Source organism: Zootoca vivipara, chromosome 2 (assembly GCF_965207765.1).
Source record: "Zootoca vivipara chromosome 2, rZooViv2.hap1.1, whole genome shotgun sequence".
NCBI classification, from domain to species: domain Eukaryota; kingdom Metazoa; phylum Chordata; class Lepidosauria; order Squamata; family Lacertidae; genus Zootoca; species Zootoca vivipara.
Window position 1 is genome coordinate 14,255,151 of NC_142584.1, and position 16,052 is coordinate 14,271,202.

General features: G+C 43.4%; 1 protein-coding gene across 1 annotated transcript; it reads right to left on the reverse strand.

Annotated features, from left to right (window-relative positions):
* Positions 1–1,103: 1,103 nt before the first annotated feature.
* LOC148686741 (transmembrane protease serine 12-like) lies at positions 1,104–15,095 on the reverse strand. Its single transcript, XM_088661370.1, has 5 exons — positions 14,885–15,095; positions 10,598–10,799; positions 8,160–8,416; positions 6,307–6,449; positions 1,104–1,445 (listed from the first exon to the last, which is right to left on the reverse strand). The coding sequence occupies exons 1-5, from the start codon at positions 14,982–14,984 to the stop codon at positions 1,209–1,211; spliced, it is 939 nt and encodes a 312-aa protein (XP_088517496.1). The 5' UTR covers positions 14,985–15,095; the 3' UTR covers positions 1,104–1,208.
* Between the last annotated feature and the right edge of the window lie 957 nt (positions 15,096–16,052).

Sequence of the window (16,052 nt, forward strand, 5' to 3'; positions counted from 1 at the left end):
GTGCCATTCGCTCCCTGAAAAGTACTTAATCCGAGCGGCGATAGCGCGCTTGCGTGAAGTGCTGATAAAGCGCTTCTACGCATGCGCGAACCGCGCAGATTGCTTCTGCACATGCGGCAGAACCCAGAAGTAAACACTTCTGCGGAGTACTTAAACTGAAAATACTCAAACCGAAGCGTACTTAACCTGTGGTATGACTGTACCCTTTTAAAATGTGGCTCTTTTGGGGGGGGGGGTTAATGGGTTATTGTTCTTATTTTGATTTTATATATTGTGATCTTGTCTGTGAACTGTCCCAAGACCTCTGGGTATAGGGGGTTATATAAATTCAATAAAAAATAAATTATTTATACCCTGCCCATCTAAGCTGGCTTTCCCCAGCCACTCTGGGCAGCTCCCAACAGAATATTAAAAACACAATCAAACATCTAGCACTATAAACTTCCCTAAACAGGGCTGCCGTCAGATGTCTTCTGAAAGTTACATAGTTGTTTATTTCCTTGACACCTGATGAGAGGGTGTACCACAGGGCGGGTGCCACTGCCGAGAAGGCCCTCTGCCTGCTTCCCTGTAACCTCCCTTCTTGCAGTGAAGGAACCGCCAGAAGGCCCTTGAAGTTGATTTCCTTGACACCTGATTAGAAGTTCACCTTTAGTGTAAAGTCTAACACCTAGTCACTATTTAAGAGATTGTACCCTACAACAGATGCTGGTGTTTTGTTTTTAAAAGATTAACAACAAAGCTGCTTAGAAGAAATATGGTGTGATTACATTGCAATAGACAAATAAGTAGAGGCAGCAATGATTTAAGATAAAACTGTCCGATACTTTAGTCCTGACTTCTTCAAAACACTGCGGATTTACTTTAAGAATTCAGCACAATGAATTTTGTTTGCAGGATAGATCCTTGAAAATGTGATGCTTATATTTAACAGTCGTCTTCTATCAAGACAAAAACATTTTTATTGTGTACTGAATGATCATGTTCATTTCTTATTTTTTCAACTTTATTTTCATATTTTTTTTGAAGAGTATGATTTCATGATGTGATTTACAGACCATTAAATACATATATTTTAAATAACATCTGATATATACGTATATTTAATTCATAAGGGGGGATACGATAAGTTTGTTGATAAAAGTGAAGAATTTTGCTTCCAATCTTGCAATCCAAATTCACTCTAGTACAATGGAGAGTTTGCCTCTTCATAGAATATAAAAGACTGTCCATGCAACAAGACAACAGATTGGAACCCATCGAATGCTCACATTGGTGGTCTTAGCAAGTAAATGTGCATCTATCCAATTTCTGTAATTAACTGTACGAACATAGATTCCTGGATATCTTGGTCGGCCACAACCAAACCCAAAACTGGTAATTCCTATCAGATAATACCTGGTAACATTTCGAAAATAACACATCAAAGGTCCACCGCTGTCTCCCTAGAACATGAAAAAATATGGTACCCTGAAGTTTTAGGAAACAGGATTGGGATCCACTCAATCTTGAGTTATGTCTCTCATGAACTATCAAAAGAAAACACAGTTTTCTAGAAACAGTACCTCCAGAAAGCCTGAATTGGATATCTTACCTTGGTTTCCTTGCTGACACAATTTGATCATGGATGCTTTAGGATTTCCAGCAACAGTTTCAATAAGACAGTGTGGTGTAGTGATTAGTGTGTTGAGAAGGATCTGAGAGACCAGAGTATAAATCTCAAATCAGTCATGAAGCTCATGAGGTGACCCTGAGTCATTCTCTCAGCGTAACCTATCTCACAGGGTTGTTGTGGGGAGAAAAGGAATAGGAGAAATCATGTACACCACCCCTTGGAGGAAAGATGAGAGATACATGTAATAATATAAGGAAGTAATAAGCTGACCCTGAAAATCAACTCAAGACTCAAAAGGGCTATTTTATCTTAGCTATCAGAGCAAAACATGACACAGGTGGGGGACAGCACCATCCTGCTTCCATGTTCGTCCATTTTGGATGGAAGCAAAGTGGTCCAATGTGTTCTGAATGGAAGGAAATTAACATCATACCTTTTCTGCAAAGCTCCTGTACTTCTATCAATAACCCTAAACTTTGGTGATCAGAACGCCAACAATCCTAACCCCATTATATATGCAAATGATTGCTGCATTCTGAAGAATTGTCTCTTGCACATGCCACTTCATCAGGGGACCCATTCATATGATGTTGGAACCTACCCTTTGGATCTCGCTGCTATTACAAAGCAAACAAGCACTGTCTCTATCATTTTTTAAAAGCTTTCTAAGTGGAGATTTTTATCCCAGTCTACATCTGTTTTTATATATGTTTAAATATGCTTTTAAAGTTGAAGTTTTTCAATTGTTGACATTAAATAATTTTGGGATGTTTCATCGGAAGCAATTAATAAAAGAAATGACATTATTAGCAGTTGCCGAACAGCTTGGTAGGTTTCTGGATGAAACATCGGCTCTGGATCCATTTCAGTCCGGTTTTCGCCCTGGTTATGGGACCAAGAAGGCTCTGGTCACCCTAAAAGATGATCTCCGTAGACAGCTGGATCGAGGCGGGTCGGGACTGTTGATTCTTTTAGATTTGTCAGCAGCCTTTGACATGGTTGATCACGAACTTTTAGACCACTGCCTTGCCGATGTGCTCCTTAATCTCAGGTCGGGGACAGAGGGTGGCACTAGAGAAGGAGTTGCCGCCGTGGCACTCCTTGGTGTGTGGAGTCCCGCAGGGCGCAAACCTTTCCCCGGTGCTTTTTAATATCTTTATGCGTCCCCTTGCCCAGATTGTCCGGAGTTTTGGGCTGGGTTGTCATCAATATGTTGATGACACCCAGATTTATCTGTTGATGGATGGCTGCTCTGCCTCGGCCCCGGACACACTGACCAGGTGCCTGGAAGCTGTGGCTGGATGGCTACGTGGGAGCCGGTTGAAGTTAAATCCTTGAAGACAGAGGTCCTCTGGCTGGGTCGGGATGACATGGGGTTGAGGGGCCAACTCCCATCTCTTGCGGGGGCTCAATTAGTGCCATTACCTTCTGTCAAAATTTGAGTGTAACCTTTGACACCTCCCTTTCCATGGAGGCACAGGTTGCAGCCACAGCTAAGGTGGCATTTTTCCATCTCCGCCGTATCATGCAGTTGGTCCCTTACCTTTCTCGCCCTGATCTGGACACAGTGATCCATGCGACAGTCACCTCCAGGCTTGATTATTGTAACTCGCTTTATGCGGGGCTGCCCTTGAAGCTGACCGAGAAATTCCAGTGGGTGCAGAATGCCGCGGCGAGGCTCCTTACGGAGTCCTTGCCACGGGACCACATTCATCCAGTGTTTTACCAGCTGCATTGGCTCCCGGTGGAGTAGAGCAGTGTTTCTCAACCAGTGTGCCTCCAGATGATTTGGGACTACAACTCCCATCATTCCTGACCACTGGTCTTGCTAGCTAGGGATGATGGGAGTTGTAGTCCCAAAACATCTGGAGGCACACTGGTTGAGAAACACTGGAGTAGAGGATCAGATTTAAGGTGCTGGTTTTGACCTTTAAAGCCCTATGCGGTTTAGGACCCTCATAGCTACAGGACCACCTCTCCTGGTATGCCCCACGGAGAAACTTAAGGTCCACAAATAACGTTTCGGAGATCCCGAGCCATAAGGTGGTTAGATTGGTCTCAACTAGGGCCAGGGCCTTTTCGGTACTGGCCCCGACTTAGTGGAACGCTCTCTCACAGCAGACCAGGGCCTTGCGGGATTTGACATCTTTTTGCAAGGCCTGCAAGACGGAGCTGTTCCACCTAGCCTTTGGGCTGGACTCAGTATGACCCCTATGTTTTCCTCCCTTATGGTTTTGATTTGGGCTACTTTAAAATGAGGCTGCATTTTTTTAAAAATTAAATTTAAACTGTATTTTAACCCATATTTTAATTGTTTTTTTAACGTCTTATTCTAATTTTACTGGAGTTAGCCACCCTGAGCCCAATTTTGACTGGGGAGGGCGGTGTATAAATAAAATTTTATTTATTATTTATATTTATTATTACTGCATCATCATTATTTTAATATTAGTATTCACAACGTGATATGTTTTAAACCTCAATGGTTTCTTTATATAATCCTTCAAATCCATATTAGGAAAGAACATACCTTTTCCCTCCAATTCCCCTCTGCCTTTGTATTTATGTTTCTTTCTTCAGTTGTGAATTTTCAGTCAGGAACTCATGCTGTGTTTTTGTACTGTGCCTCATGCATATTATGTGCTTTTAGAAATAACTGATTGTGCTGATTCACAAGGTGAAGTTATGTTGCCACCTGAATTTTATTGTGATGTTTCTTATGTCCCATTTTCTCACATCAACTAATTTTCCTCCAAAATGTATTAACTACTTTGGTGCTACTTTGACACAGCAGTGAGTAAGCCTGGACAAATAACTGCATGACAGCATGTTTTGGCAATATGTCTTAAAATAAAAAGTATTCATTTTCCCCTCATTTACCAGCAAATTTGATATATTGCTTTGATATATTAGTCAAGCAACTACATGACAGAACGTTTTGACAACTTATTGTATACTAGCTGACCCGGCCACGCATTGCTGTGGGTCATCCCTGTGATTCCCCCCCCCCGTCCCGATTCATGACGTATCCCGCCCCTCCTCCCTCCAACCCCCTGGCTCATCCCTGTGTTTCGGTAGGATACCCTTCCCTCTGTTTTCCCTGGAGAGTGTTGTCCCCTTCCCCCTCTATCTCCATACATTGGCCCCTGCGCACACATTGTGAACATTTTTATATATTTCTATTTAAAAAATTTGAAAGAAGACCACGAGAAGCAGAAGTTATTATTGTTTAATTTTATTTTTGGTGTTGTCATTTATTTTGGTGGGTATTGTATGATTTGGGCGTTGTGTGTTTTGGGGTTTTTTTGTGTGTGAGTGTTTTTTGTTATTTGGATTTTCTAATTTTGGAGTAGGTGACCCAGAGAACCACTTTAATAATCCCGACCGGGGGGGGGGGGAATCGAATAGTGAAGACCCACAGCCCCATAGCAACAGAAGGCGAGTTCCAAAGCGCCCGAGCTGTTCGGTGGCATGGAGAAGGTAGGATATTGTAAATCAAGGGGTGGGGTGGGGGATTGGCCACTGCAAATATCAGAGGACTTAAACTGGGGAGAGAAAGTGCATAGTTGATTTTTTTTTTGAAGACGCAGAGACTTCCAATCAGTCGTAGTATAAAGCCTAGGTTAAAAGGGCCACTGGAGCCTCGCATGTGACACAACGCCCGCTAAATTTTAAAGTAAAAACCCCTTGCCGTGCCCCCAAGTGTGTTGCTGTGGATTACACACACCCCCGGGCCTAATGGGGGCCTGGCGGCCTGGAAGGGGCCTACATAAAACAAAGGCCGTTCTGCAGCCTGCAATCCGGGCGCTCACCCTCTCCCCCCCCCGGGCCTTGCGGGGTCCTGGCAGCCTGGCAGGGGCCTACATAAAACAAAGGCCGTGCTGCGGCCTGCGATCCGGGCGCTCGCCCTCTCCCCCCCCCAGGCCTAGTGGGGGGCCTGGCAGGGGCCTACATAAAACAAAGGCCGTGCTGCGGCCTGCGATCCGGGCGCTCGCCCTCTCCCCCCCCAGGCCCAGTGGGGGGCCTGGCAGGGGCCTACATAAAACAAAGGCCATGCTGCGGCCTGCGATCCATGCACTCGCCCTCTCCCCTAGGCGTGGTGGGGGCCTGGCAGCCTGGCAGAGGCCTACATAACACAAAGGCCTTGCTGCAGCCTGCGATCCGGGCGCTCACCCTCCCCCCCCAGGCCAAGTGGGGGCCTGACAGCCTGGCAGGGGCCTACATAAAACAAAGGCCATGCTGCGGCCTGCAATCCGGGTGTTCGCCCTCTCCCCCCCCCCCGGGCCCAGTGGGGGCTTGGCAGCCTCGCAGGGGCCTAAGGGTCTGGTAAGGGCTGCCTTGGTGTTTTCGGTTGCTTGGTTGATGATGTCATTATTTGGCGCCACCCTTCAGAGCTTTTGCTGGTGACCGCATGCAATCTGCCTTTCTATTGGATGCTGCTGGAGTCTTCAGGGCTTTTGCTGGTGATGTCTAATTTGTGTGCCACTTTTTTGCGTTTAATCACTATTTAAGGTATGAAAGCTGTGCTTTTTTTGGGAAAAAAATTATGCCAGATTCCTCACTGATGGGCAAGGTACGCTTTGTCCTATTTTGATGCAATTTGGTTCAGCAGTTACGGAGAAAGGCTGTGACCTCTGCGCGCGCAATGCCTACATTTTTATATATATAGATAGATAGATTCTCCATTTTACCTGGCAGCTATCAACACGTCCAGTCATAGAGCCAGCACAAAGCATGTTTTTTGTTAATCTCCCTGCATACGAGTCATATCTATTGCATAATCTCAGCGGAAGAACGTCTACCTGAGCTTCTTGCAATATTAATTTGGCAGAACCTGAAAGGAAAGCACAAAAAACTGCTGGAAGAATGCATTTAACATTCTGAAACAAGGTTGCCGGGTATGCAACGTGGCTGGGTAACCGCTTAAGCTAGTCTAACGCTTAAACTTAATACACTAGGTTTGTATTTCCCAAGTAGGTCTATGAAACCTACCTTCGTTTTCAGAATAAGGCTCACAAATCCTAACTGAACTTGTAATGAATTCTGTTTGCTAGCCATCGCAGGCCCCATGTATATATGGAACTGTGTATGCTCTACCTTGAGATTTGGGTCTTTGTGTTTTAATTAGAGTATTTTGTTTTCTTCATAGTTAATTATTCTATGATTTCAGGTGTTATTGAACTTGTTTGTATTGTTTGTTGCCTTATTGGTTCAAGGTTTGAGGTATTAATTAATTAAAACCAGCCCTTCAGTGTTCTCCATCCAGCAAGGTTGAATTGAAATATGCATTAATCATCAGTACATAAGCATCTTCCCGGCTTGATTAATACATTTAAATATAGCCCAGTGGCTTACCCAATTCGGTATGCCTGCATCAGCTATGAGTCATAACAAAAGATATATTCTATGTAGACTAGATCAAATACCTAAAAATTAAAGTATAGTTTTCTCAAGTGCACAAATCTCAGGCAAGTTTTGAAAAAGCAACGAAGTGATTTTCTGAGTGCTTACCGTATTTCCGAAAAGTGTGATAGAGACAAATATTTGGCAGGTTCAAGGCACAAGTACGTACATATACTGCCCTCATATGATAAATGCAGAAAGCATGACAAATATTTTGTCTAAGCAATAGATCATATGCAAAGAACCTTTGACCATTCAGATCAGGCATGCCCAAACTTCGGCCCTCCAGATGTTTTGGACTACAATTCCCATCTTCCCAGACCATTGGTCCTGTTAGCTAGGGATCATGGGAGTTTTAGGCCAAAACATCTGGAGGGCCACAGTTTGGGGGTGCCTGATCCAGATGATGAACTACAACTCCCATCCTCCTCTGCCACTGGCCATCCTGGCTAGGGCCAATGGGAGTTGCAGTTCAGCAAAATCTGGAGGGTGTGTCTGCAGACCTTGCAGAATCCAACTTTTCTTAGTGCAGAAATTTGATGCTCCCAGAGTAAATTTTTATTTTGTGTTTTCTGACCTTGGTTATAAGCTGTTAAATATTTTTATCATGCTTAATAAAGAGTTTAAAATGCTGCAAGCTTACAAAGATTCATAAACAAAGCTAAATAATTTATAGACTCAACATACGACACTCCTTTTTCTGGATTAAAAGAGCAAAGACTTCTGAAGAAATCAGTCCAGTTTGCTCATGGTTAGCTAGTAAATATCCTGCACGCAAGATTAAAATTTTACATCATTACTGCTGACAGAAAAACTGACTCAGGGTTAGGGCTGCTAATATTGATAACCCTTCCTGAACACCTGTTTTACAGTTCAGTGCCCAGAAAAGGTGATGAGCAAGAAACATTTCATAATTACATTAAATACTTAAAAACTTTAATTGTACATTAAAAAATATAAAGAAAGGGTACAAAAACCAAATTAATCATCACGAATACCAGAAATTCCTTGTGTACACTAACGGGCAAACCAAACCTAGGTTTACCTCTGTGTACACAATCAAATGGCAAAGAAGCTTTTTGAAATAACGAATTCTCACTCTTAACAATAGTTTAGTTTAAAGGAAAAGTAGAAGATTTACCTTTCTCCTTTGTGTTTCCCCAGCCAGCTATGTAACATGGGTACGGGTCAGTATCATTTTCAGGTAAGCAGATGGGCTGAATATGATTGTTATATTTTACGTGTCTTATTAGCGTAAACAAGGCAATATCATTATCATAGCTTTCTGAATCATAATCAGAATGGACCGTGATTGTACTGACCCGGCTCTTTCGAGTATAAGAGTTTTGTTCATAAAGATGATGCACGGCAATGACAGCCCTCCAAAAGGCTGCATTCCTAGGACAGAATAAAATAAAAAATAGAGTCAGTAACTATTTTAGAATAGTTACTTCAAGCTTGGTGGTAAACTAGCAAGCATGGAGCCAGAGTCAAATGATGAGGGAATGACAAAGCTTTCTGCACTAATCCTATATAATAAAGTCCAAGTGTCTCTGCGTCCAGTCCCTGTGTCCCTGGGTTTGTGCTACTGCACATGTGCCCCATGGACACAGGGACTGGACACAGAGACTGAACGCACACATGCGCTCTCTCTCTCCCCCTCCCTCTCTCTAGAGCAACAGGTCTGCTCTAGCACCCGTTATTTTAACGGGCTTCAAGATACTAGTAGTAATATAACCAGTAAAAGCATACAGTATATGCATAAGACTAAGAGGAATCCTGCTAGACTAGAGCAAACCAAATCATGTCCTATAACAGCCAATCAAATGGATGCCTGTAGGAAGCTCACAAGCAGAACCTGAAAGGTGACTGCCCTCTCCTACAGTTGCTGCTCAGCAATTGGTACTCAGTTATACTGCCTCTAAATCTGGAAGCAGCATGTGCCATGCTCAGTATGACTATTCACAATTGATAGACATATCCTCCATAAATTTGTCTCATGCACTTTTAAAGTCATCTAAGCTGATATGCCTCACATTGACCAAAGCATTCTTGAAACATGCCACAATAATTCCATTTACACACAACTCCCAAAAAATCTTATCATGATGGACTTATCAATAAGCACAGCAACTTTATAAGTCGTTTGCCTGTCTCTGCCAGGACTCTGCCTCTGGACTGGTCTTATGATAACAATTATCCCTTCTCCAATGTGAATCTCCAGGTCACCAAGATCTGCAGGCGAGACCTTCCTAGCCCAACTGTCATCTGCTGAGGTCCATCTTGCTTTAAGTACGGGATATTTTCCCGTTGTGCCGTTGACCCTTTGGAATCACCACTGCTATGAAATAAGACAAGCACCAATAGAGATGTGCTCATGGGGCTTGTTGAAAAATGGTTCTCTCTGATCATTTGTATTAGCTACCAGTAGCTCTGTTTTTGTTTGGTTTGGGGGGCGCTGCTGTTATTTATTGCTTTAATGTATTGGTCTTAATAACTCTACTGTGAACCATAATGAAATTATCTAAATAGAAGATAGTATATAAATAAAATAAAAATGGAAGCTACAAGTTGGATTCAAGTAACACGGAGCACTAGTGGAAGCCAGTGCAAAAATGTAAGTGTGACGGGAGCTCCCCCCGGTCTGGAAGCTCAGAAAAATCTCCAGAACAGCATGTGGGAAGAGGATATGGGATATTGATCTCTCCAGCATGCGGAAATACTTGTACTAACAGAACAGTCAAATCTCTGTGATGTTGAATTTTAACCTATATATTTAGAATTAAATAAAATCTCCATCCCTGGAAACCAGAGTAAGAATACTGAGGATGACTCCCCACAGAGTTAGAAATACTAAGGTTAGAAGCCGAAGAACTGCAAAAAATAATTCTGCACCAAGATTTTGGGCATGTGTCAACTACAAAAGGGTAGCTGATAACCCATGCTGCATGAAAAGCATATTTTGAAGCTTGAGTGCAGTTTTGCATCAACACTTTGCGGAATCAGCATGTATGCCTGCTGCCAAAGTAGGAAAAAAACACCTGGGCATACCGTAATTTGGAAATTGAAGGACATTAGTGCCCTCTGTACTTGCATACCCTAAAATAGATTAGATTGTCTTCCGTGCAATGAGTCTCTTGAAACATGAACTTATGCTCGAAACTGTAACCCTACTGTAATAAAGGAGAAGTGCACACAACTGAAATAATCTCATAATTCTTTCCCTGCTTCCATTTCCCTCTTCACCTTTCAGACCTGAGAGGCTTCTGATAAGTGCCGATGGGAGCAGAGGGGAAGAGCACCAGGCAATTAAAAATCTACTTTGCCACACTGTTTTACCTACCAAGCAATATACCGTAGTATTAAAGGAAACATGCTATGTTGTTTGGTGGGGAAAGCTTTGGGGAGGATGAGAGGAGAAATGTATTCCTGAAGTCCCAGTGTCCCATTTCCTCTCCCATTCCTCCTTGAAATATGTCCCCCCCATGAATTCTGAATATTCAGCAAGTGCTTTAAAAAAAAATCTGTACACCTTTCTCACACCTAAAATTGCAAAAAAGATTTAGAATAGATACATGCCTATATTTTTTAACGCAGTGTGCTGCTGTCAACACCGTGTTGTTTGTAATTAAACTTCCACCACACATATGGAAATATCCTAGGCCAGTGGTATAATGCTGAAGGCTAACTTGCCATGGCCAAGATCCAACCATGGCATCGTGTCCACCTACAATCCGAGTCTCTGTTACTTTCTCATCCATAAGAGGCCTTGTTCCGCAGTCTAGAAATAAAAACACAGATATACTGATGAGATGCCATGAACGTAAATGTTCTGTTAATACACACGACTAATCCATCGACCGAAGAAACTTAAAAGTAGATTTAAAGGGTCATTGTTATAAACCAACCAGTTTGCCATAGCACTTCTGTCTCTTGACTACTGGGAGAGTTTATGCAAGACTGCAAACTTTTGAATCACTTACCCCTTTGACACACGTTGTGGATCACAATCTGGTTTTTGCCACAGAGTGGACTGGTTTTGACTCTGTGGTTGGAGGTGTTAGCACCTTTGTTATGCACCCACCCTCTGGACCCATTTTCTGTGGCTGGTTTTTATATACTGTATACCATTTAGAAATGCAAATAATTAAGTGGTATATAAATGTTTTAGATAAATAATAAAGATAGACACCATTTATTGGTGAGTTAGGTCTGGCAGTGATGGTTTCCCCCCCTGTAAAGGTGAGGGACAGGTTAAGAAATTTACAGATGATCAGGAATTCTTTAGGGCATTGGTTCCCAAACCTCTCATTCCCAGACCATTTGAAAATTGCTGAGGGTCTTAGTGGACCACTTATTTTTTCTGCCTGTTGTTGTAAATGTGATGCAATTTGGTAAATGCTGTATGATTTTTAACTGCACTTTCATTGCTTCTTTTCCTCATATACTGTACTTCATTGTACTGTATTACAATCTGTATTGCTTAGAACCCTTTCCAAGTGTCTCCCTCCCATTACTTCTGGACCACTTCCTGCTCACCTTGTGTCCAGACTGGATCGCTGGGTTCTAAGAATGATGAAGCAGTCTTTGCACCCACTGTTCACAGACAGTGCTCCTATCATAGCTGCCAAGTTATCCCTTTTTTTACAGGGATTTCCCCTTATGCTGAATAGGCTTCCTTGCGAGAAAAGCGAAAACTTGGCAGCTATGGCTCCTATCGTTCATGGTCCATTGGCCACAGTCTGAGGTCCCCTGCTCTATGGGATTTTCTGATTGGCATGTCTGACACCCCTGTTTAGGTCCTGGTCTCACTGTGGAATGGCAAGGTGTCTAGGGCCATCAACGTGATCATCCTTAAATGCCCACTCCGACATTGTTGAGCCCACCAGAGTTTTGGCACATGCTTCAGATGATGAAACGCTATGAACAATGACTGGACTGTGTTGTAATTTTGTATGTTATTAACCAAAGGTCCTAGGTTGGAAATATACACAATCCAAACCAAAAGGTAAAAATTGAAATTGAAACATTCTAAAACAATATACGGGACTCAGTAACAAATGAAACCATCAGCAACAATATAATTTCAAAGGTTCCATGCCACTACTAAAGGAGAGACTGTTCCAAAGAAGAGCAGCCACTGCAGAGAAAGATGGTCCACAGACCCCTATTCCATAAGCCTCAAGGCTTCCCACGTAGATTTTAAAATTAATGCAGGTCACTATGGGAGGAGGCACACTTTCAGATTTTGGCGCCTAGGGCATTCAGGTTAACTTATAAATTTGTACATCTTAAATTAGGCCTGGAAGACAATAGACAAGCAGTGCAATTGTTTCAGAATTTATGTTAGAGGATAGCCTGTGGGGCATTCAGCTAGAACTCTGGCATCAGCATTCTGCACCAGTTGCAACTTCCAGACCATTTTCAAAGGCATGTAGGGCACATTACAATAGCCCTACTTGGAAATAACCAGACTATAAAAACCTGTGGCCAACCAAGGCTTCAACAGCAGCACTAACCACGTGAGTCAGAAAATCCCATGAAACATTCAGGAATCCTTTGGATTCCGTAAGTCTCCAGGGTGGACCATCTTAACCCCCCACATCTGAAGGGGGATCTTGCTGCTAGCAGTCCAAAGCACACCAAAAGTATTCATCCATGATAAACAGTTCACCACAAATCAACAATTCCTTCTGTCGCAAAAGTCAGATCTGGGGTATGCCCCACAACATGAGTTGAACCTTGATGTACTGAGAAACCCCGTGGTTGTCATGAAGGTCATGAAATCCTCCGTGGGCTCAGTAAATGCAGCTTCAGCTGCACTGACGTCTTCCAATGCAACAGTGAAATGCTCTCCAACATGACCTCTGAGACCACCTGAGCTGGGCAGTGGGATGGGTAGTACATCAATAGTATCTCGAGGGCCCAAATCCAGGAACAAACCCTCTTATCAGTTACAGAGCACACCGGCTTCCTGGTGAGGACAATGGAATTTTAATGGTCAGCAGCATCTCTCCCCTCCCATCTGAGCTGGCCTGGTTCTGCACCAAGTACCCTGGGGGACAAAGCTAGGATACATATGGTCTGCTCAGCTAACCTACCTGGGTCTCAGTAATACATGCCACCTTGGGCACCCCCACGGAAAACAGATGACTTATTTGGACTGATCTGGCATCAAATAACATCACTACTAGAGCAAAGGGTTTGCCAACATATTCACCTCAACTCTGAGGACTGGAGGTTAGTCCACAAAGGGTGATGGTCTTACAGGCATCCCCAAACTCAGCCCTCCAAATGTTTTGGGACTACAATTCCCATCATCCCTGACCACTGGTCCTGTTAGGTAGGGATGATGGGAGTTGTAGTCACAAAACACCTGGAGGGACAAGTTTGGGAGATGCCTGGTCTTAACCATAACTACTGCCCCTTCTTCCAGATCTTCAAATTAATCTTCAAATGCCATTATTATTATTATTATTATTATTATTATTATTATTATTATTATTATTATTATTAAAATTCTACCCCTCCCTCTGCCCCTCATAACACTTCATGATCCGTTGAAGTGATTTTTAGTCTGTGAAAGCTTCTGTTTATTTTTTTTAAGCTGTCACTAGTTCCGTTGTCCTTTTTGCTGGAAGAGACTAACACAGCTACTCTGTGGGACATGGTTCACAAGACACCAATGCTCCATGCTTCAGTAGGGCTTACTCCAAGGCTAACGGTGCAGAGGGATGAAGCCCTAAGAATGAATGCCACTCATGAGCTCCCAAATTTAAAGCACTATTTTAACAGCGAATGCTCCATTGCCTACTTGTGTCACTGTGTCTATTAGGCAATAGCATCCTCCATGGAAGCACTTTAGGAAGGAGGGGACTTCAATTTCCAAGTAATAATAATAATTTATTATTTATAAACTGCTTTCCCAAATCTGATTTAACTACACACTGACCACTGAAAGTTTATGCTCTCCCAAAACAAATCAGCTTCGAAGGTTGTTGCCTCTTGTTTCAGGCAGATCTTCTACCACCCAGCCAACTTCTTTGTTGCTACCCTTTCTACTCTGCTGTGAAATCTATTATCTCTGACAGAGATTTCACAAGGTATTGTACAAGATTTAAACATTGTTACACATATTGGGAAACAAGTTACCATAAATGTCCTAGTTATGACCTTTTTAATAATACAAAAAACAAACAAAAACAAATCAACTTGCGGACCTAACAGTCCACTCTGGAGTTCCTCACAGAATAGTTTTGGCCTTTTTATACTACAAAAACAGAAGCAAAAACCCAACTTGCAGACCTTACCAGCCACTCTGGAACTCCATTCCTCAGGCAATAAAGGTTACAGGCAAACACCTTCCTGTGTTTGGACTGGGTAACATAGTTTGGAATGCTTGAACTATACACATTTTAACCTTCCATTTAATGAGATGGGAGCCCGTGATGTGTAATTTTATGGTTTTTAAGATTAAAATAATGACGATGAATCATGAATATGATAAAACACCCCTCCGTTTCGAGCCGCCCAGCGACAACTTGCTGGAAAGAAAACATCTGGGGGGGGGAAAATAAAAACCGCATTTATCCGACTCGTGAGGCCGCGATGGGTCCTTCCACGGGGACCCCAATGCCGCCGCCACATCCTCCTCACGTCGGATCTACAGGCCTCGCCTACCCGCTCGATTTGGGAGCAAATCTCAGTCCTCTCGGAGACTTTCCGAAGAAATCCCCGCTCCTCCTTCCTTCCTTCTCTCCCTCCCACGCGCACGCGCAGTTCCACCCCTGTACTTTTTTGGCGGCGCGAGCGCAACGCGCGGGGAACGTGGAGGAGGCGGCGGGGGGAGGAGATAGCCGGGCTCACCCTCCATGGGCAACAGAGACGTCACGTTTCTGGGCGCGTTGAGCAGCCCCAGGAGCGCCAGCAGAGAGGCCGTGGCTGCCCGGACGAGCTTTCGCAGCATCGTCCGTCGGCGAAACAAAATGGCGGCCGCCCCCTCCCCCCGCGGCGGGAATAACGTTGCGGCGGCGCACGGGAGGGAAATGGAGCGAAGATGGCGCGGAGTTCCTTCGCTCGTTCTGACAGAACCTTTTGCTGCTTTCACCGAACGCATACACACACGTCTTGCAGGGTTCTGGTTCTCGAGGGGAGATCATTAAAGGAGCTGAGGCCGTTCTTTCATAGCATAGGTTCTTTCATAACATAGGTTAGGGCCATAGGATCAGTGCTGGATTTACCTATAAACTAAACGAGCTATAGCTTAGGGCCCCACTCTCTTGGGGGGCCCCCTAAAAATTTAAAGGAAAAAAAACACCTGGATGTACATTTCCAAAATATAAGATAAAAAACAAATAAAACGAAACCTACATACAGCAACAGTGTTTTGTGTTGTGTAGGCTCCTATGATGTGAGTAATGGGCCCCACCTGCTAGCCTGCTCCCTAAAATATCACTGGTTTGCTCATTTCTGTATATAGGGTGCCTACATTCTGCAAGTGCAAATGGCTTTAGATACCTATTGGGTCCATAAATTACCATATAGCATCTATTCAACAGAAAAAACAGGGACAATTTGTTGACAAAGGACAGCTGGACATATAAAGGGCCTAGCTTAGGGCCTCATCAAAACTAAATCCGGCCCTGGATAGGAGCCAACTCATTTTGCCCAGAGTGGCTGGGGAGACCCAGCCAGATGGGCAGGGTATAAATAATAAAAACATCATTTTCCTAGGAGCATTTTGCACGATTAAAACTGCAGAATGGAAGGAAAGGAGGAGCTGTTTCAGCCTCCCCACTTCCAGCCACTCTCTGAAGACCAGAGAAGAGACCCTCTTAAAAATATGTGGGGGTGGGAGTGGGAAGGATTAAACCCTGTGAAAAATAAACATAATATTTTACCTGCAGTTCATTCATTTTCAGCTTTGTATTCTTGTGATTAAAAAAGCGCGCCTAGACATTCCGTTGTTGTGCCCAGAACCTAGGTTTAAGGTGCCATTTAGCTCCAAGCTTTCATGTCTCAGGTTTTAGCACTG